This window comes from Crinia signifera, chromosome 7 (genome assembly GCF_055691185.1).
Source record: "Crinia signifera chromosome 7, ASM5569118v1, whole genome shotgun sequence".
Taxonomy (NCBI): Eukaryota; Metazoa; Chordata; class Amphibia; order Anura; family Myobatrachidae; genus Crinia; species Crinia signifera.
The window spans coordinates 138173270-138193175 of record NC_139223.1 but is presented as its reverse complement, the minus strand read 5'-3'; the positions used below and the strand labels follow the sequence as shown (position 1 = coordinate 138193175).

At 41.1% G+C, this 19906-nt stretch overlaps 1 protein-coding gene across 4 annotated transcripts in view; it reads right to left on the bottom strand.

The window, feature by feature from the left end:
• LRP1B (LDL receptor related protein 1B) overlaps positions 1 to 19906 on the bottom strand; it is a 1445580-nt gene that overhangs the window by 76904 nt on the left and 1348770 nt on the right. For all 4 annotated transcript variants that reach the window (XM_083153866.1, XM_083153869.1, XM_083153867.1 and 1 more), the window contains 2 exons: positions 7821 to 7955; positions 3049 to 3168 (listed from right to left, as the gene is read on the bottom strand). In XM_083153866.1, coding sequence (XP_083009992.1) covers positions 3049 to 3168; positions 7821 to 7955 — 255 coding nt within the window. The remainder of the gene's footprint in view (positions 1 to 3048; positions 3169 to 7820; positions 7956 to 19906) is intronic.

Here is a 19906-nt window from a genome sequence, read left to right as displayed (position 1 = left end):
TCCTTAATGTAATATTAATCCATTTAAAGTACATTTAGATTCAGGGGCATAACTAGAAGTTAGTGGCAACAAACTGTTAAAAAGCAAGACTATACAACTATAGTATTTATTATGTTTCTATATTGTTGTAATGCTCCTGCTCACAGAGGAGACAGACATTTTGTGGCCAAATACACAACAGTAGGCTGCCCATACTTGCCTAATCTTCCAGAATGTACAGGAGATTTCTGATCTAGAGCATCCTCCCAGATTTTACCCACTTCCCTAGTGAAGAGGAAGGGTGGGGTTTGATGATGCGGTTTGCATCTAAACAGGTCATTATAGACACAGTCTCCACTGTGTCATGCCGCGAATCAAGACATTGGACATGGAGGATGTGGAAGTCACCTGCACTGGCCTTTCAACTTTGACCTCCCCTTTGGTAGTAAGGTATTATGAAGGCTGTCAACTCTTTAGGAACCAATGATATTGCTGAGGCATTTACAGGTATAGGCTGCATTCTGTTGCTGATTGTTTCAGCACACAAAATGACTGCATGGAGGGAGTAAGGAGGTGTTCATAATTAACATTCACATATTTTCTTTGATTTAAAGGTCCAAGACAATAAAATCAAGTAAGAACTTCATGTAGGAGAAGTATTCCATAAATCTAAATCCTAGGACTTTAAGAATGAATAACTAACTGAAGAATTTGTGTGTTGAGTATTTTGTGAACATGCAACTACTGTATTTGGCATCTGAAAACACAACAAGTATTATAGAACATCTGCTGTGGGATAGATGGGAAATCACGTCTGCGCCAGCAAAAGTAAAGATATCAGTTATTTTGGTCTATTATCCCAGATTTACTCCTCCTGGTATTCAGGTGCTAGGTCAACAAAGTCTACGTTGACACCATATGGTCAACATGGCCAAAAGGTTGACACAAGCAAAAGACTGATGTATCTATGGTTGACACGGTAGATATGTTGTAGTTTTTTTCTTTACAAGATTGCAGTGCAGCATTAGCAAAGAGATGCACCTGATAGGAAGCACGGTGAGTGAAATAGGGACACTGCACACTAAGTAGGTATCCATGTGCTCAGGTGTCAACATTGACAACAAAAAAAGTGAGAAACTCATGTTGACCTATGTGTAGACCTTTTCTGTGTCAACCTTTAGCTTGGGTCACCATTTTGTTACATCAACCTTGTCCATGTCCACTTTTTTGTGTAAACACAGACATTGTTCCCCTAAAATACGGGCACCACAACCACAAGTCCTACAGTACCTCGTTATGGAGACATCAGAACTATTTATTGTACAAATGTCTTCTCTGAGACTTTCAATAACATTATATCAGGAAAGTCAATTCTACACAAGACAAGACCAGGTCCATCCAGAACAGCGATGAGTATTGACCTGAAACCGTGGCCAAATCGGGAAAACACGGACATTTTTTAAAAAGTACTATGCTGGGAAGGGGGGTGGATATGTCTCCCTCTTGCAGTGTGGGGCAAGCAAAGCCTTTCTGGTCCCTTCGAACATGCCAATGTTTGCTAGCCTAGAAAGGGAGAGATTGCTGCAGCAGTTTCCTCTCTCCATGCCCGATGTGCTACACTGGCCCAAGCAAGTAATAAGCTGTTAGCGGCAAAGTTATGTATTTATACAGATTTGCTAGTAGAGAAAACACTTAATATTAATAATCAAACTTTATTTATTACGTTTTATTCTGCAGAAACGTATAATATATTTGTACAGTAAGCAAATCATGAAACCATGACATCTCTACAAATTATCCACACATAATTGTGTCATGAATAATATACAAATAGATTTAATAAGTACTTCTTACTAAAATCTTTGTGTTTACTGATGACTTACTTTTCTTTCTTGACTGAACCCAGTGGAGTCACTAGCTGGTTGCGGGGAGTGGTGGCCCACACCTAGGTGAAACTCGCAAAAGGGGTGACACCAAAGTGCCAGCTCTTCTGCAGTGACAAGAGCCAGGTGCTGCAGTGTGATACTCCCCTGCAGCACTCGGCTCTTGTCACAGATTAAGAGCCCATCATAGGCGTGCGCAGCACATTTTATTAAGTAATGCACCATCAAAGGGGTGTACCTAGCACCACCTATTGGGCATGACTAACTCCGCCCATTGGGTGTGTCTAACACCATCAATCAGGCATGTCTACCATCATCTATTTTCGCTCGTTACATTATAAAATGTCTCACAGCCACACCATAATCTCCTGCATAGTTCAGTTTTAATCTTATAATTACTCTGTGTAGCAGTACATGCAAATAAAGTCATAAACATATATGGTATGTAGTGATATGACAATGGTGTAGTACAATTAATAATGCAAAACACACATATACTGTAATTGATTCATGGCCGCTTCTTTTAATGGAATACAATTCTAAAGAGTCTTTGGTAAATGGTACTGCTGGGTATTGCTAGCGGCAGGAGGTGTTCATAAGGGTGGGCACAGCATTAGGTGGTGCACCCCTAACACTCAATGTGCGCACGCCTATAGAGCCCATACTGCATACAGCTCTGTATCCGGGGGAAGCCAATATCTCTGGGAATGCTGGATATTCCCCCCGTCAGAGGCAAAACTACCATTGGTGCAGCAGGTGCCACCCTCTTCCTGTCACCCACTGCCTCCACCTGTCAACCACTTCTGTGTTGTATATTGTGAACTTGGTTTGGGGTGGAGGAAGGGGGGCTCAAATTATAGTTTTGCACCTGGGCTTACTACCCACATGTTCCACCTCTGGCCCCTGTAGTGATGGATATGGGGTCCCCATAAGTACACCATGTTTGATTAAGCCATCTTTCTTGATGTCTGCATGATATCCAGTTTGTGATTACGTGTTAATGAATTATTAAAAGTTTTTCAACAGACTAATTATTCAAAAATAGTTTAATGTTTAGAATAGCAGACTGCGTCTTGTCCTCTTTATGAGTGAAATAAGATACCCTTCAAAACAGTATTCCCCATCACCCCCCGATCACTGTAAAACTTTACAAACGATATAAGAAATGTAAATAACGGACATTCACCTTTCACAATACAGCTGTGGCCCCTTTCCAAGTAATTTCTGTCACAGGAACATCTGTAGGACCCCTTCAAGTTTGAACATTGGTGTGAGCAGTTCCCCAGGAGTAGGCACTCATTGATGTCTGTAACACATGGAAAACAATAGTCTTCAATAAGTCTGCTAAGTTATGCGGTTTTTAATTTAAAAGCATATAAACTGGTCCACAAACATTTTTTTTTTGCCTGCCACACATCCTACAGTCTCCCTGGTACTAGCAGAGATATCAGACCTCTGAGCATCTGTGGTAATGTCCAGGGCCAGCTCATTATTCACAACCAAGCTGACACTCACTTTGCTTCCTCTGTCTGCTTCCAAGACAGGGAACTGTGCATGACGCGGTCCGGTGAAATTCATGTTAGCGGTCAATTGGGACCTCTGTCCCTTGCTAGGCTCCCCATGATATATTGCCTCCCCGCATGCAGCACCTCCATATGTGTATGTATGTTATGTATATTATGTTTAAACTAAAGAGACTGTGATATCTATGGTCCTGCTAGAAGGTTGGGACAGCCACAGAAGTGATATTGACAGCTTTCACTGAACTGATTCAAACTTTCAGGGGAGGACAGGTGCCCCCTTGGGAGCAGAAGCCCGGCGGCAAATGACACCATTGCCTCCAAGAGTTACACCTCTGAGGGAATACATTATAACACATGTAAACACCAGCTGTTCTACAAAATAACACTTGAAAAAATTCAGAAGTAGATGATAGAACTACTAGAAAAATCAATATTATAAAATATGGTTCTTTGTTGGTAAGAGTGCCCAAGTCCCAGCACTGATTAGTAATCGTATGTCTCTGCTTCCCAGGCTATTGCTGACATTTGTATCTAAACACCTGCAGCTTGTTGTATCATCTCAGCGCTTCTTGGACAGGAAAAAAAAATTGCTTTCTTGGATTATAAGTCATTTCTCAAATAATCAGAACTGGCAGTACCCACCAGAAACATTATCTCACATCCCACAGGATACCTAGAGAGAATGTGTCTGTTAAGCCTCTGTCCCACTAATCTGGGCTGAATTTACAACCGCTATTGTGTAAAACAGCGCAGGGAAAGATACCAGTCCAACAATAGTCACAGATATTAGTGTAGGGACAATGTATTCCTCACAAAACATCATATACTGTGTGGTAGAAACTTGTGTGTACGGACTTCAGGATGTACTGTAGCAGAGTTTCTGATCACATCAGCAGAAGCCTTACACCTACTTACAGCCCAGTTCCTTAACCAGTGGATTGGGTTTATTGGAAATAAGGCAGGTACAGTTATACTCACTGTTATACACATTGGTAGTGTATATGGAGTGGGGGGTCATACAACTCACTAGCACAACTCACTAGCAGTGTACGTAGGTACTGGCAGTGGTGTAACTAGATATTTGTGCCCCCTTGTGAAAAAATGTCTGGCGCCCCCGACTACCATATATTTATCAGAATATTTTTTTTTTCTTCAATTGTCTTTGCCAGGGTTTTTATGCTCAGTGAGAGGCAGCCATGGACTGGGCTGCCAAATCGGCCCTGGCAGTTGTGCATGTGCATGCATGTTGCATGCGTGCACATGCTGGGCGTGCATGAATACATGCACCGTGCATGCGCACACTGCCTCCACCGTCTTGCAGGAGAGAGGGGAAGAACAGCATGTGATGCCCCCTCTCTACTGTCCTCCGAGTCCAGCGGCTCTCTCTGTGAGCCAATCGGGAGGCGGGGCCTCCACCTTGCAAAAATATCAGCCCCTCTGGCATTTTCCAGAATTGCCAGATGGCCAGTCCGGCCCTGTTGACAGGAGTTACATGCTAGTTTCCAGGGGTTTCATGCTCATTGCCATGGATTACATGAGTTGAGGAAGTTATGTATTTGAAAACCACCTTATGCACGGTTCAATTTAGTCTATTTTTCTATTAAATTTTGCTTATATAGTCAAATTCGAATTAAAATTTTCAGCCACATTCTGCCTTGCGTCATCGATATAGAATAGAAAATAGACTGTGCAGGCAAGACTATATGGAACAGATCTGTACTATATAGTTTAAATCGAATGTCTCAATACAGTATATAGTCTAAATCGATCGAATCGGATTGAATAGAAAATGAATCGCATGATCGTGTGTATGGGGCTAAAGACATTCCAAAACCAACCCAGCTAATTTCAGTAGCAGGCCTTCTAGTTCTCTGATTTGTTTTTCTTTACGCTGAAAATACTTAGTGGCATTTAAAATGTCTAATTAACCTGCTATTGATGTGACTGATCCCTGGAAGTCACAGGTCAAGTTTATGTATACACTACGAAGCTTGGAGTCTCTGCAATGACCTAGACGTCCACTGCATTTAGGCATCAACAAGAGACCTATTGCCATCTTTCTTCTAAATGTGACAGACAGCTGGACGTTCTCCAAGCCAGTAAAACGTAAACAAATAACATCTTAGAAAGACTTATGCCTGCTGTAACATGAGCGGCTTTATGTTACAATGTAATTAAAGAGCTAATCAGATTCTATTGGCACATAAACTATCCACATTCATTTCAGTGTGTGCATATAAATGGGTATCTGTTCGATAGCGGTACAATAAAAATAGGTCGACCCCAAAATGGTCAACAAATGGTTGACAGGATCAAAATGTCGGCAGGTAAACAGTGCTTAAGTTTGGCAGGTTTAAAAGGTCAGCATGACACCTTGGTTGACAGACAAATGGTCAACACTGTTCTCCATTTTTTTCACCATTTACCATCTGCAGGAACTACAAATTGAAACAGTAACATGTGCTAGCGGAACACGGCACCTTGCCAGAAGTGTGGAGATCGTACATTTTTCCAGTAATTTGGCTCAGATATTGTGTCAACAATTTTGGTGTCCACCATTTTCATATCGACATTTTGATCCTGTTGACCATGTGTGGTTAAGCTATTGACTGTCTTTTTACTGTAGATTTATTGAACCACACCCAGATAAATATAGCTGTCCATTACATCAGCCTGTGTTTCTGCTAGTGTTAGTTACATTTTATATATTACTTGTCTTTGCCCTACCTCAAAAAATATATAATGGATAATAAATGATGGCTTCTGCAATGTATTTTCACTTTGAGCTGTGACAGTTTTTAGCCCACAAACTCTCCTAACCACCCCCAGTTCCTATCTGCTCCTACCTCGAAATTCTGTCTTCACTACTCCAGTCAATTATATGATTCAATAATGGGTGACCCGCTAACAGACTATGAGGACTATGAGGTCTATCAATTTTCATGTAGTATCTGTTAGGGTACTTGTGTAGTTTCACGGCGCCGTCTGAGTCCCCTTGCGGGGCTCGCTTCGTTCGAAAATGAGAGATTTTGGGAGAGTTTTCACATTTTTTTTAAGCGTCAATAAATTACATAACAAAATCAACCTGATTTTGCAGTGTAAATGATTGCCGCTTTAAAAAAATTGGTAAAACTCTCTCAAAATCTCTCACTTTTTGATTTTCTCACCCTATTACATTTGGGCCTTGGTGCAAGTTCCTTAAAAGAATCAGCCATTAATGACTAGTAATAATAGGAACAGGGACAGATTTATTGAGGATCTAATATGAAATTTCAGCGTTAACTTTAGACATACTGTTTTATTCAACATGTAGTGTGGTATAGGGTTCTGACAGTCGGGATCCTGACAGTTATTAGCACAATGTCAGGATCCTGACTGCCTGGACTCAGACAGCATGGTAAAAGCAACACAGCCCCTTGCGTGCACGGTGGCTCGCTACGCTCGCCACCTATTCTATTCTCCCTCTATGGGGGTCGTGGACCCCCACGAGGGAAAATAGCGGGTGGCCGTCGGGCACCTGTCTGTCAGCTCGGGAGACGGAGACGCCAGGAAGACCTGCCAGTGCCTTACACAGCCCTGCGGACGGAAGATCAAGGTATCGTAGGGACAGAGTAGGCCTGTGCACTAGGGCGTGATCCCCGAAGCTAAAAACATATTCCCAACTCAAACCATTTCCCCAAAAAGGGCTGTAAACATTCATTCGAGAAAAAGCATCTTTTACTGTTTAACCCACATTTCTTTTACAGGCAAGCACATGTCACTATTTTAAATTAATTTAATATTCATCATATCCTCATCAATAGCGCTTCTTTTTTACCTTTCCAATACCTGTCTGTCAGCGTTTTGACAGTGGGGATCCCGACGTCTTGTAAATGACTGTCGGGATCCCGTCCGGCACCCGTAGGTACAATGGGAACTGCCACACTTATGATGGTTTCTGCATTTTGCAAATTAAACCTTCCTTCTCTGCTTCTTATCTGCTATGCAAGTTGCTCTAACTTAGCTATAAGAATGCAAATGTTTTCCTCTTTAATAAACTCTATACATTAAAAATAATCCACAGATAACATGTGCCTAGATTTCTGTATATTACAAATACTCATCAGTATTAACACTGTGATGTTGACGAAAATGCATTTTGTCATTAAGTTCTGCAATATCTTATGATGTTCATTTAATTAATTGGCAATGCTAATTCACTGCTGAATTAAACTCTTTAATTCCTTTCAAGTGTAAACTGTCGCTACTACATTTTGGCTATAGCAATTCTTCATTATGCGATGTGATGCTTGCTTCTGTTACGCATGGAGAATTAACTTGTCCCTGTAAACAGACTGCTGCTTTTCCTGTAATAAACCAACAGCACTTAGAATGTAAATCACGTTTTTCACATCCTAGTAAACTCGGATTTTGACACGCCATCTGAAGCACCTACCTTCACATTGTCTGTTCTTCACGTTCCTTTGGAAGCCAGTCTTACAGTGACAAAAAGCAGGTGCGCTTGTTTGATTACAGTAGGCATCGTCTCCACAAGGATTTACATCTGCTTCACAGGAGTATAAGCTTGGCTCTGAAGAAAATTTAAATTCAGCATGAGTGCTTTTTTAAGAATAAACAAATCAAATCAACAGCAGAGTTATTCAAAAGAATTCCAAAACCTCGAAAATTGTTTAGTAAAGTTATAATTTTACAAACACATCCATAGTATTAGGATAAATAATCTAACGTTCTGAATATTTCATATAAGAAACTTGAAGATAAAATACTTTCTACTGCAGCTTTGTTGAAAACAAGTAAATGATGTTGAAGAACTTAATCTCTGATTAATTATTAACAATACCAAATAACAACATAAACAAAATTAATCTTGTATAGCACAGGAAATTCTATTGACACATAAGCCAGTGTCATGCTGTAAAAAATGTATCATGATAAAAATTTTTTTTGCAAATCGGGATTATGTCGTAGATAAAATACATCCCTATCCATTATCATTGTTGTCAGTTTGGCACAATACAAAACTTACATTTATCTCAACACTTTCAGTCATTCTAGGTAAGGTCGATACAGTGGTGTAACTACTGAGGGTGCAGGGGATGCAGCTGATATGGGGCCCTGGCTGCTTTTGAGGGCCCACAGCTCACCCTGCACCCTGTCTCTTGTTGCTTCCAAGGCCCACAGCTCTGCTCCCCCCGCAAAGAATTCCCATTTATAGCATAACACCCTCCAGCTCCCTTTGTTCCTCCAAGGCAGCTACACCGAGGAAATAGCAAGGGAGGAGAGCTCTGAGTGATGTGATTTAGGGGTCTGGCTTATGCCGGAGAGTGTCTGTCCCCATCAGAGTCCACTACAGCTGCTAGCCACAGCAGCTGTAGTGGGCGTAAGGTGTAATGGGAGCTCTGCCTGGCATATCAGGGGCTCTATCTGGTGTTACCTAAAGCTCTGCCTTGGGTAATATGTATCAGGGGCTATACCTGGTGTAATGGCTCTGTCCATGTAACAGGAACACTAATTGTTATAAAGGAGGATCTGCCTGTTGTAACATGTAACTGGGCTTTAACTGGAGTAACGGGAGTTTTGCCTTACGTAACATGTAATGAGGGCTCTGCATGGAATACCTGGTCTATACCTGGTATAATGTGTATAAGGGGCTCTACCTGGCATAATGTGTCATTGTGAATCTAGCTGGGGTAATGTGTAATGAGTGCTGTGCCTGGCATAATGTGTATAAGGGGCTCTACATGGCATAATGTATATGAGGGGCTCTACGTGGTGTAATGTGTATCAGGGAATGTACTTGGTTAATGTGTAACTGCTGTGTGGAAAATATAGAATAATTGAGACTACTGTGCTGTGTAACATGAATTGGTACTATTTTGTGAATATGCCCCTTTCCCATGAAACCCATTATTTTTTACACATGCCTTTGGCACTAATGTCATTGTATTAAATGTGGGGGAGATGGGTCACCAATTCTTTTACTGGCACTGGTCAACAAAAATAATTATGGCTCTGGCCTGTCTTCCTGACACTGTCTCTCTCTCTCTCTCTCCCTTTATCTGACACTGTCTTTCTTCCTCCCGGCCCTTCTTCCCCCTCCTGACATTGTCTCTTACTCTCTCTCAATGGCATAATCTTTCTCTCACTGACAAACTCTCTCCCTCCTCTCCCTGACACTTTCTATTGCTTTCCTCGATTTCACTCTCCCTCCCTTAGATTCACTATCTCTTCCACCCCTTACCATTCTCTGTCTTTCTGATATCCTCTCTCCCTGATGCCTTCTAATTTGCACTCTACTGCTCTTATCTCCTCTCTCTTTTTCATTTTTTTCATTAAACCCTCTCTCTCTACTTACTCCTTTCTCTCTCTCTCTCTCTCTCTCTCTCTCTCTCTCTCTCTCTCTCTCTCTCTCTCTATCTCCTGAAGGCACCCTTTTTGTCTCTCACTTCCCTCACTCTCTCCTGCTCCCCTAAGGGGTATTTTAGTGACTATGGTGGCATGGAGATGCTGTCAAGATTTTGCTAAGGGACCCATAAAATTCAAATTGTGCCCCAGAGTCTACACAAAAGGATTCACTGGATCCAAATGTTTTACAAATAAGTTGCAGATGGTTCATATAGGGATCAATTATATTGAATGGGTTAGTGGAGAACATTACCAAGGGGACATTCCCCACCATGCAACCCACTTTTCCCCCATAAAGAACTCCATCATTCTTGTGATGTTGTGAAAAAGATGGGCATGCGCAGAAGATAACCACGATTCTTGCACAATATTGTTCCCTGTATTATGACACAAATTGTAGAAAAAAAAAAGGTATATAATTAAATAAGATGACATTTAGACAAGCAAAGGGAGCTTGATGTCAATATTATACTCACAATAAAAATCAAAACTATAAAATACATACATTTGCACAATAAAAAATTGAATCCGACTAACACCACTTAGAGCCCATACTGGTATTTATGTAGCCAACAATAAATATGAGAGAGTTCCCAATTAATTGATAACAGTGTAACAGTTCCCTTTATAGTGGAGTTGCTGTAGTAGTTGTTTGTTGTTTAGAATCAACGATTTTATGGATACATATTACCAGCTGATGTAAATGATGAGATGCGGTGGAGGTCTGATTTCCTTGGTGTCCGCTACCACCGGCGTGGGAGCCGGTACCGGGAGCAGACACTCCGGATGCGGGTTAAGATATTTAAGTTTCATAGGTTTCTCCACAAAAAACGTTCGCTGATGCCAAATAAATGAAAATAATATAATATATAAAGGTTGTATTCTCTATGTTAATAATAGATATGGATATGTATGTTTACATATACATGGATATATATATATAGGTTTTGTGGAAGACCGCACTCGCACGAGGTGTGTAATAGTAGCAGCGGGCGGGGTGCCTAACGGGAGTTCATTTCAAGTATGAACACCTTAGTACAATCCAAGGGTTTCTCCAGGGAGAAAATAGGCACTCTCCTAAGTAAAGTCATAAACTTGTTGTAATACAAGTATTTTGATTTATTAGTCATCCAAAAAGTTGGTACAATATATTGTGCTCAAGGATACTCCGACGTTTCGGTCCAATATAGGCGGACCTTTATCAAGGAGCCTGTATTGCGTAAAAGACATGCAAACAGCAATGTGAGAGCATGCAATCAAGACAATTACAGTGATGCACAAAAAAACATAGGTACAGAAAAAAGGAACTTACATGAGTCAGCAATGTACACATAATCATCGATGGGGCAACATGAAGTATGTTGAAAAACCTCCTACTGCAGGAGGACACCATAAATGAACCTGCCCGGGCCCGACCTTTATACCTGTGTGTTTGAAGTCATGTGATGCCTGGATCCCCGCCCACCGGTGAGGCCTGTCCGGCCAGAAACCGGAAGTTGCCTCACCGGTAATGCGGGTCTCTGATGCACCGCATCCTGCCACGTCTGAGTCCCCGGAGGCGGGTCTCAACGTATGTTTTTTTAGTGCAGCTAATTGCAAGGAGCGTGATCTCCCAGAAGTGGGATGTGTGGCAGTGTCTGTGGTACTGGTGCATCACTGTTGAGAAAATGGGGATATCCGGTTTAGATGTAAAACTGTAAACCTAACAATTTTGGTATAAATCTCTATATACAGGAAGGTCGGGGTTCCGGGAGGGATCGCCCTGGTACATCTACATAGTTCTTGAATCTCAATGGAGAACAAGTATCATCACATTAATATTGTTTACATTTATACACATTGCATAAGTTTTATAAGTTGCGGATGTACATTGTCAGGGGATCGCTTCTTAGAACAAATGAAATAAACATATCCATACCGCTGGACATGGGGAATGGTTGAAAAATGGAACAGCAACAAACATTAAAAAACATAAAAAAAATTATTAAGAAAAATTATTAAGAAAAAAGTGTATATTGGAAATACCAGTTGGGGGGCCAAATCATGCCTGTTAGGCGCTAAAGATGGGATATTAAATTTCTGTATTGTTATGTGTGGTATTCCAGATTTGGATTCTAAGTCTAATGCTGGGTATTAAGTAGCGGATCTTGGGATTTTTAATTTTTAGACTTTAGCTAAAAAACAAGGGGGTTATTGTACTTTTATAATATCAATCGAACAGGTCAACAAAATATTTAAGGATCCGTATACGGAACTAGTAATGGGGGAGTGATGCTCACACCTTATTGTCATAGAAAAAAATGTTATTAGGAAAAATTTTGAGAAATAAGTGTCTGAAAAGTGCTAGTCAATAGGCCAAATGGTGCCAGTTAGGTGCCATTAGTCAATTATTGAAAGATGATGATGCTTATTAAGAAAAAATATTTGGGGGGAGATGGAATGTTTCATCCATCTCTTGAAAGATGCTTTTTGTGATGAAAGAATACTTTGCTTTAACTATGTTTTGTATTATATATTGTTTATATTTTATTATATATTTTTTGTTTATTATTTTTATTTTTATTTAATTTTTGATTTTTTTTTTTTTTAAAAATACACAATTATTTCAAAGAATTTTGTTAAGGAATCCTCGCGATTAGGGTGATGGTATTTTAGTGGTCATTGGAGGCTATGGGTTACCGGGTCTTGGTCCGAGCCCTGACAAGCTGAAGTAAGAGGTTGAAGATACACTATTGCAATATGGATTCAACTACTTAAATACAATAAGCATGATGACGTAAAGACATGATATGAAAAAACATGATATGAAAAAACATGATGAGAAAAGACATGATGAGAAAAAACATGATGAGAAAAACATGATGAGAAAAAACATGATGAGAAAAAGCGTGATACGTAAAAGCAAGATGAAGAACATATTCTAGGAAAACAGCACGGGAAACCGGAAGAAAGCCCATGAAAAAATGACAAAAATACATATGAGAAAGACTTATTTCAAAAAAATGTTCATTGGGTTGTTTTCATTTAGTCCATGTGGGGCCAAAGTTCCTAATTGGAAGATCCACCGGCTTTCTTTCTTTTTTAAGAGCAAGCCTCTATCACCCCCTCGGATTGGGGGGGGGGGATCCAATCGATGAGCTGGCATCGGAGGCTAGATACTTGATGTCCTTCTTTTAGAAAATGTCTTGGAATAGGTAGATCAGTTTTGTTTGTATCGATGGCTGCCCGTATGGAGTTCCGGTGGTTGGCCATGCGTTGTCGGAACTTTCGTGTAGTCATGCCCACGTAGGCCAGACCACAAGGGCAGTTTAGTAAATAAATCACGTGGTCCAATAAGCAGTGCAATCTGTATTTAATTTTTATCTGTTTGCATGATTGGGGATGTGGGAATGATGCTCCAGTGTTCATACTGTTGCAGGTAGTGCAACCTGCGCACTTGTAGCAGCCTGGGCGTTGGGAATGTAGCCAGGTGGTTCCCTTTGGGGTGTCTGGGGTGAGTGTGGGTCTCATCAGTCACTGATGTCAGTCACTAGGAAGTAGAAACTTATTGATTGCATCTTAGAAATGTACCCCTTCAGATTCCAGAATATTTTCAGTTAATTACTGTACTTAAAACACTTCCTGGTATAATTCCGGTGAGGAATGCTGCATCTTGGAAAACCGGGTGTGGTATGATGCTCAGACAGTCATTAGTCTGGCACCAGAATCTCGACTGCTGGGGCTCCGTCAAGGGGACGAGCGCTACCAAGCCGCTTGTGGACTCGCTGAGCTAGCCATGCTGTGTGTGTGACGACTCTCTTTGCTCACCACAGATTCTATTCTCCCTCTATGAGGGTCGTGGAGAATAGCCCCTGTCAGATGGGATCCTGACTGTCGGGGAATTTTAAAGTCGGGATTGTGATGTCGGACTGATGACTGCTGGAATCCTGACTGTCAGAGTGTCATCCAGCACCCTGGAAAACCATGTAGCGATGCATTCTACTGTAGCAAAGCTCTACATTATAGTGTTTAAATAAAACTGCCCCTTATTGTATGCTACATGATAAAGCAACCAGTATTTTCTCCAGGTACAAACTGTCACCTACTGTACTGTACTGTACATCGGAACATTGCAAAGTACAATATCTTGAAAAAACTTTTTTTCCTTATAAAAAAGAAAGTCCAGTCTTTTTAAAAAACAAACATCAAAAGTAAAATAAAAATAAAAGCTATTGCTGAGGAAGCAGACACAAACAAATATCTGTAATTTGGCATGGTATAATATAAAACAGCTTACAAAAAAAAAAAGGCCTGCATGGTATATAAACTTATTCTATCATTTATACTTCCTCAAAAACAAGAAACCATTTTGAACCAATAGCAGCAAATTGCAACAAATATCAAACAGGATTCTCCAGAGAACTCAGCAATGCATATTAAATTGTAATGTAAAGATTATGCGAGTTTCTATTTTAGTGCTATTATATATCAAATGCTCCTTGTGGGCCATCATAACAATATTTCCAATATGAGGTGTAAACTTTTTAGTAAGAGGCAAAATGTCAGTGCAGACTATTTGTCAGAGTACAAAGCAGGCTGTATATATGTCACTGCAGTGGGGACATACTGACTTACATTTTTCTTAGTGGAGAAAATGAAATACACTTAATACCTTGGAGTTCTCCATTTCAGCCTGAAGCATAAGTTACAATAGATGTGCTTTGTAGCTACAGTGAAATGCGCAGTGATGAGTTCCATACATTCAAAATAATGGTGGCGCATAGGCAAAGATTTCAATAGTCTACTTTTATTTTCTACAGCAAATCTGCACCATATGCCATGCCAGGGCCAGATTAACAATGGGGCGGATAGAGCTGCAGCTCCAGGCCCCCACTTAAAAAAAGGCCCATCATCATGTCAGCATGATGATCACCAGACAGACCCCAGCTCGCCAAATGGTTGGCCATAACTCATAAGTATTACAATCGCATTAATTTTTAACTTTTATATATTTAGTACGACATTGGGATGTACAGTATAGAGTATGGACTCTACATGCCTACAGTACATGCCAATGGCCTGCTCTCCTCCACTTCTCATAATAGGCCCTTTAACATTTCCAGCTCCAGCAGGCCCATTAGGCCCTTACGCCGGCCCTATGCAGTGCTCCATCTATTAGACAAGTCATATGCTGTGTATACACGGTACAATTTGACATTCGATTTTGACTATATAGTCACAATCTAATCTGGATCTCATACATTGTATGGAGATAGAACATGTTTTTGAACTTTCTATCCCGATTCGATGTCGATGCGCGCTCCCGTTCAGCTGAAATCGAAAAGTCAAATAGACAGTGCAGCAATGACTATATAGTGCAAACTGAATGTAGATAGCATGAATTGTGTGGAAATAGTACAGAGTTAGCAAAGATTGCATAGCAATTGAATCATAAGTCGAATAGCAAAGGAATCTCACCGTGTTTACACACCATGACCATGCAATATAATATGTTTTGGAATTCACTGTCTAGCAAAGGTAGCAACTGCAGTGCACAAGGCTATGGGTGGCTAATTGGAGGGCCTTTTTTAATCTTTTGGATTTATACGGGGGAGGGGCATCTTTGCATTAACCCCCTTCACTGGTAATCCCAAGAATATTCCGGGCTATGCCTTAATGCCCAGATTGGCAAGCCTGGAAAATTCTCGGAATTGGCAGTAATTAGTGCCGGGCATCGCTGCCCGGCTCCCTCTCCTCCATGGCACCTCCTCCTCTCCCCGCTGTTGTATTACAGCCTGCAGCGCCGGCTTATGACATGCCAGGCTGTCGCATTAATGGATGGGTTGCCGGGGTGCAGGTTCAGGCAGCGGCTGATACACAGTTCAGCGGCGCTGCCCGGACCTGGGAACACAGTGCTGTTTTTTTTTTTAGGGAGTGCTCCCCAGAAAAAAGTCGCCCAGTGGGGAGCGCTCCCTAAAAAAAAAAACACCACTGAAGAGGTTAATACACTAAATTATTGTGCATTAACAGTAACAATGGGGTTGCCAGAAATAAAGGTTGAGAACATCACTGCCACCATTTTGATTTCTGAATAGACCCTTTCAATGCACGATGTATTCAGGGTCAATTGACAAAAAAATCCTAATGTATCAGATATAGACATTGCTCCCCCTTATTCCCTCCCCGAAAGATCAATCTTTGATGTCCATATCTATACAAGGCTGCAGCTGTAGCCTAGAGGTGCAAGTGAAACTTTTCCTATGTTAACCTTTGTCATGTTGACATTTTGCTTGTGTCGACTGTTTGACCATGCCGACTTAATGCAAGTCAACTTTTTGCATGTGTTCACCTTTTGTCTGTTGACCAATAGTGGTCGACCTTTTGACTGTCAATATAATGACCTAAAATCCCCAACTGCCAGCATTGTTCTGATTTCTCCATATTCACCAGCTCATTGTCATTTTAGAGATGTGTGCTAAGCAATTTTGCTAAGCTATTTAGGGTAGGTGATTTCATGGTGTCCAGATCTCCAATGGGGATCACATACACATGCAGAGAATTTTGCTTAAGCAAAAAAAAGGCAGGGTAGTGGTTCAGAATGAGAGATTGCAAACAGTATCTCTCATTCTGTACACACAGAGAGATATGCAGTCACTTGCTATGCAATTTGACTAGATTTTGACCGCATGCACTTAGTTAGCAGGAGATAATCTCTCGGGGCATACACACGTAGAGAACTGTGCTTACTGTCTAAGCAATCTAGTCAGATTTTTTAAGGGGCATACACACGTAGAGATGTGTGCTAAGCAATTATGCTAAGCTATTTAGGGTAGGATATTTCCTGGTGTCCAGATCTCCCATGGGGAGCACATACATATGCAGAGATTTGTGCTAAGCGATTTTGCTAAGCAATTGTGCTAAGCAATTTTAATTGCTCCTGAAACATTACCTATTAATATTGCTATAACCTCCCAGCATGCTATGTGTGACTATAATAAGCCATGTTTTATGTTTGGCCAGTATGAAAAATAATTCAGTATTCAGAAAATATTTTATATATTATAAATGTTCTCAATACCACAAAATGGTTCATACTACAAAAAAATGTAATTACATTTTACAACTGAAGTGCATTAGTTCAGCAGTCCTGCCTCTGACGCTACTGTGCCGCAGGGGAAATGAACTGTCAATGATGTCAGTATGGAGTACAGTGTACTGTACAGCTGAAACCTGACACATAGGGTGAAATTTAATAGGATGAGAGAATCAGAAAGTGACATTTGATAAGAAATCTCCAATGTTTTTAAAGCGGCAATCCAGTTTGGTTTTGCAGTGTAAATGATTGTCGCTTTAAAAAAACCTGGAGATTTCTTACCAAATCTCTCACTTTCTGAATCTCTCATCCGATTAAATTTCTCCCATACACTGGTTACCATTACAATATTCATACAAATATAGAGCTTAGTAATGGTCAGAAACTATCCTTTATTTTGATCAAGTTCTTGTTTTTCATAGGTTTGAGAAACATAGAGTAATTATGAAGGAACGGTCAACTGAATCTTCTTATTGGGGTTCTAGCATTCAGCACCCCTACTATCCTTAAGATGCTCATACTGTGGTGTCTGATCAGCAGTCAGTTCCACTGTCAGAGGAGGTAGAAAATCTTTACATTTCTGTTCTGTGACACTTTATATTGTGATACATGATTGACAGCTGTCCAGCCATCACTAAATGTTCTCAGTGTAGTTGTGTCAGCAAAGCTTGAATTTCACATGGATCTTGCCTCCTTCCAGCAAAACTCATCAATTTGCTAGTTATTTGATATATTCAGCTTTGATGCAGTAAAAGAAAACAAATATGACACGAGGTAGGAATGGTTTTCTACATTTATAAAGACAAACAGATCAGATCATCGGTATCTGCTATATCAAATAAAACACACATAATAATAAGCCAGTGGCAGTTGCAGATGTGGGGTCATAGCATAGTTCAAAATTTAAATAGGGGAGCCACACCAACTCTGATAAACATTACACATTGTCCCTCCTGGAACGGGTCATCTTGGAAGGTATTGGCTAGTATCAGAGCCAGATTAACACACCTATGCTGTATATAAGATGGCGGGGAGTATTGACTATAAAATGATTACAGTTGAATTAAAAAAAAAATGATATAAATAATCCAAATATTATTTGTTATAAATATCTTCTTTGTTGTTATTCTAATAATTTTTAAAGTCAAAACTGGCTTCCCTGCCTTCCCTGACTCCACGTCACTGCTGTAAATGGTGCTGAGTGGGATAGTGAGCTGAATCACTGGTAATGCCTCTCAAAACTCATAGGCAAACACACAGTTGCACGGAAACCCTTTTGTAAAGTGTCTAACAATAGTAATGGTATATAATATTATTACTAGAGCTGCTGCCACATCATGCAGTGTAAGGAACAGAGCAGAGCTGCTGCACATGACAAGGGGTAGCAGCTTATTCTACCAAGTTTGCTGTGTTTGTGGATCTGAGTCCTCAAACAGTGCACTGGACCAGAGAGTATCTACCAGGAAGAAGAGACAGGAGCCTTACCATTATGTGGGAGAATATGTGCTTAGAAACTGCAGGTTTTATTATGTTTGTGTATTTATTATGGTATGCTTAACCTTTTCCTGGCCACATATTTATATTATTTAAATGCTTGCTTTATGCAACCAATACTATAAACCACTTATAGCATTACCAGTAGAGCAGTCTCATTAGAGCTACTCCTGGTGATAGAATCGCCCTCCGCCAGCCGTCAAAAGGGGGTGCGCGCACTCAAGACACTTGTGCGCCTCATTCTTATCGAGCCAACCACCTCCCCGCTGCTCCCCCCGTAGCTGCCCCCCCACCCCCCGCCCAACCCTGCCCGTCTCCCTGAAGCAGAGATGGGCAGGGAATCTGCTCCCCGCTGCCTAGTGACTGGGATGCAAAAGCGTGTAAGACGCTCACGCATCTCCATCAGATGGCGCACCTCTCTGTCAGCCTGCACCAGCTCAGGGATTCTGGCGATTCTCTGAGATGGCTGAGAGGCGCTCCTTCTGTAGATATTATTACTGTATTCCACACAGAACCCATTGTACAAAAAAAACTGTGCTTACATTAATGTCGAGGGTGGTTACTCGGTTCTTCTACAGCTCTACCAGACTGCCACAATTGCTCCAATGTTCTGCAGAGTGGGTGATTGTGGATTGCATTTGGAAACCCCTCTCTAGAAATCGAGCATTTGCCACTGAAACGCACCATCAGGATACAGCTGCAGCTTAATGTTTAACACTGAACAGTCAACTTTTACTTTAATCTGGATATGGATCTTGGCCAATTAGGGATAATCTTTAAATCTATTATCATTCTCAGGATCCTTATCTAATTCATCCACATGGTGAGCAGCACTTTTTCATCTATGTAAACCACAATATCTATCCCAGGCAGCATTCCATGTCCTCAGATTTTGTCAGTCTGTCTCTTTGTAGAGATGCTGCGTGCCAATCTCTTCTTTCCGCTCTAAAAACATCACTATAGATACTATGAAAAGGAGTAAATTGTAAATGACTTTTTACAGTGTAACAAACAGCAACAAGAGGATTTACTGAGGGCTGTATTTACTGTCTATGCAAACTGTGAACATGTTTGGGAAGCAGTGTTCAACACTGAGCTTTCCTTTAGACTTTCCCATGATGGGGTGTTGGATGCAGAGGTGCAGCATAAGCTTGTAGGACTGGATGAACAGAGGGCATTGTAAACTGTACTGTATATGTTTTTGTGGTGGATTCTAAAGGCTAGCAGATGGTAATTATATTTAGCCAGTGGCGGCTCTTACCTCTACAGAGGAGGGGGGCTGACGTGATGTGCCCCCCCCCACTTCCACTGTGCTCGTGGTTCCCGCCGCTGCCGCCACCAATCTCAGTCCACGTCCCCACCTTGGGGCCAGCGTATGCACAGTAGCTTCTTCGGAACTGCACATGCGCTGGCCCCAGCCTCTTTTGCAGCACTCCCCAGAGATATTTTCAGGGTCCTAGGCCCGGCGCATGTGCAGTATCGTCCTCAGATGGGGATGTGGGGCTATGGGGGGAGCTTGGGTAGTAAATGGTCCGGGCTGTCATGCCTGG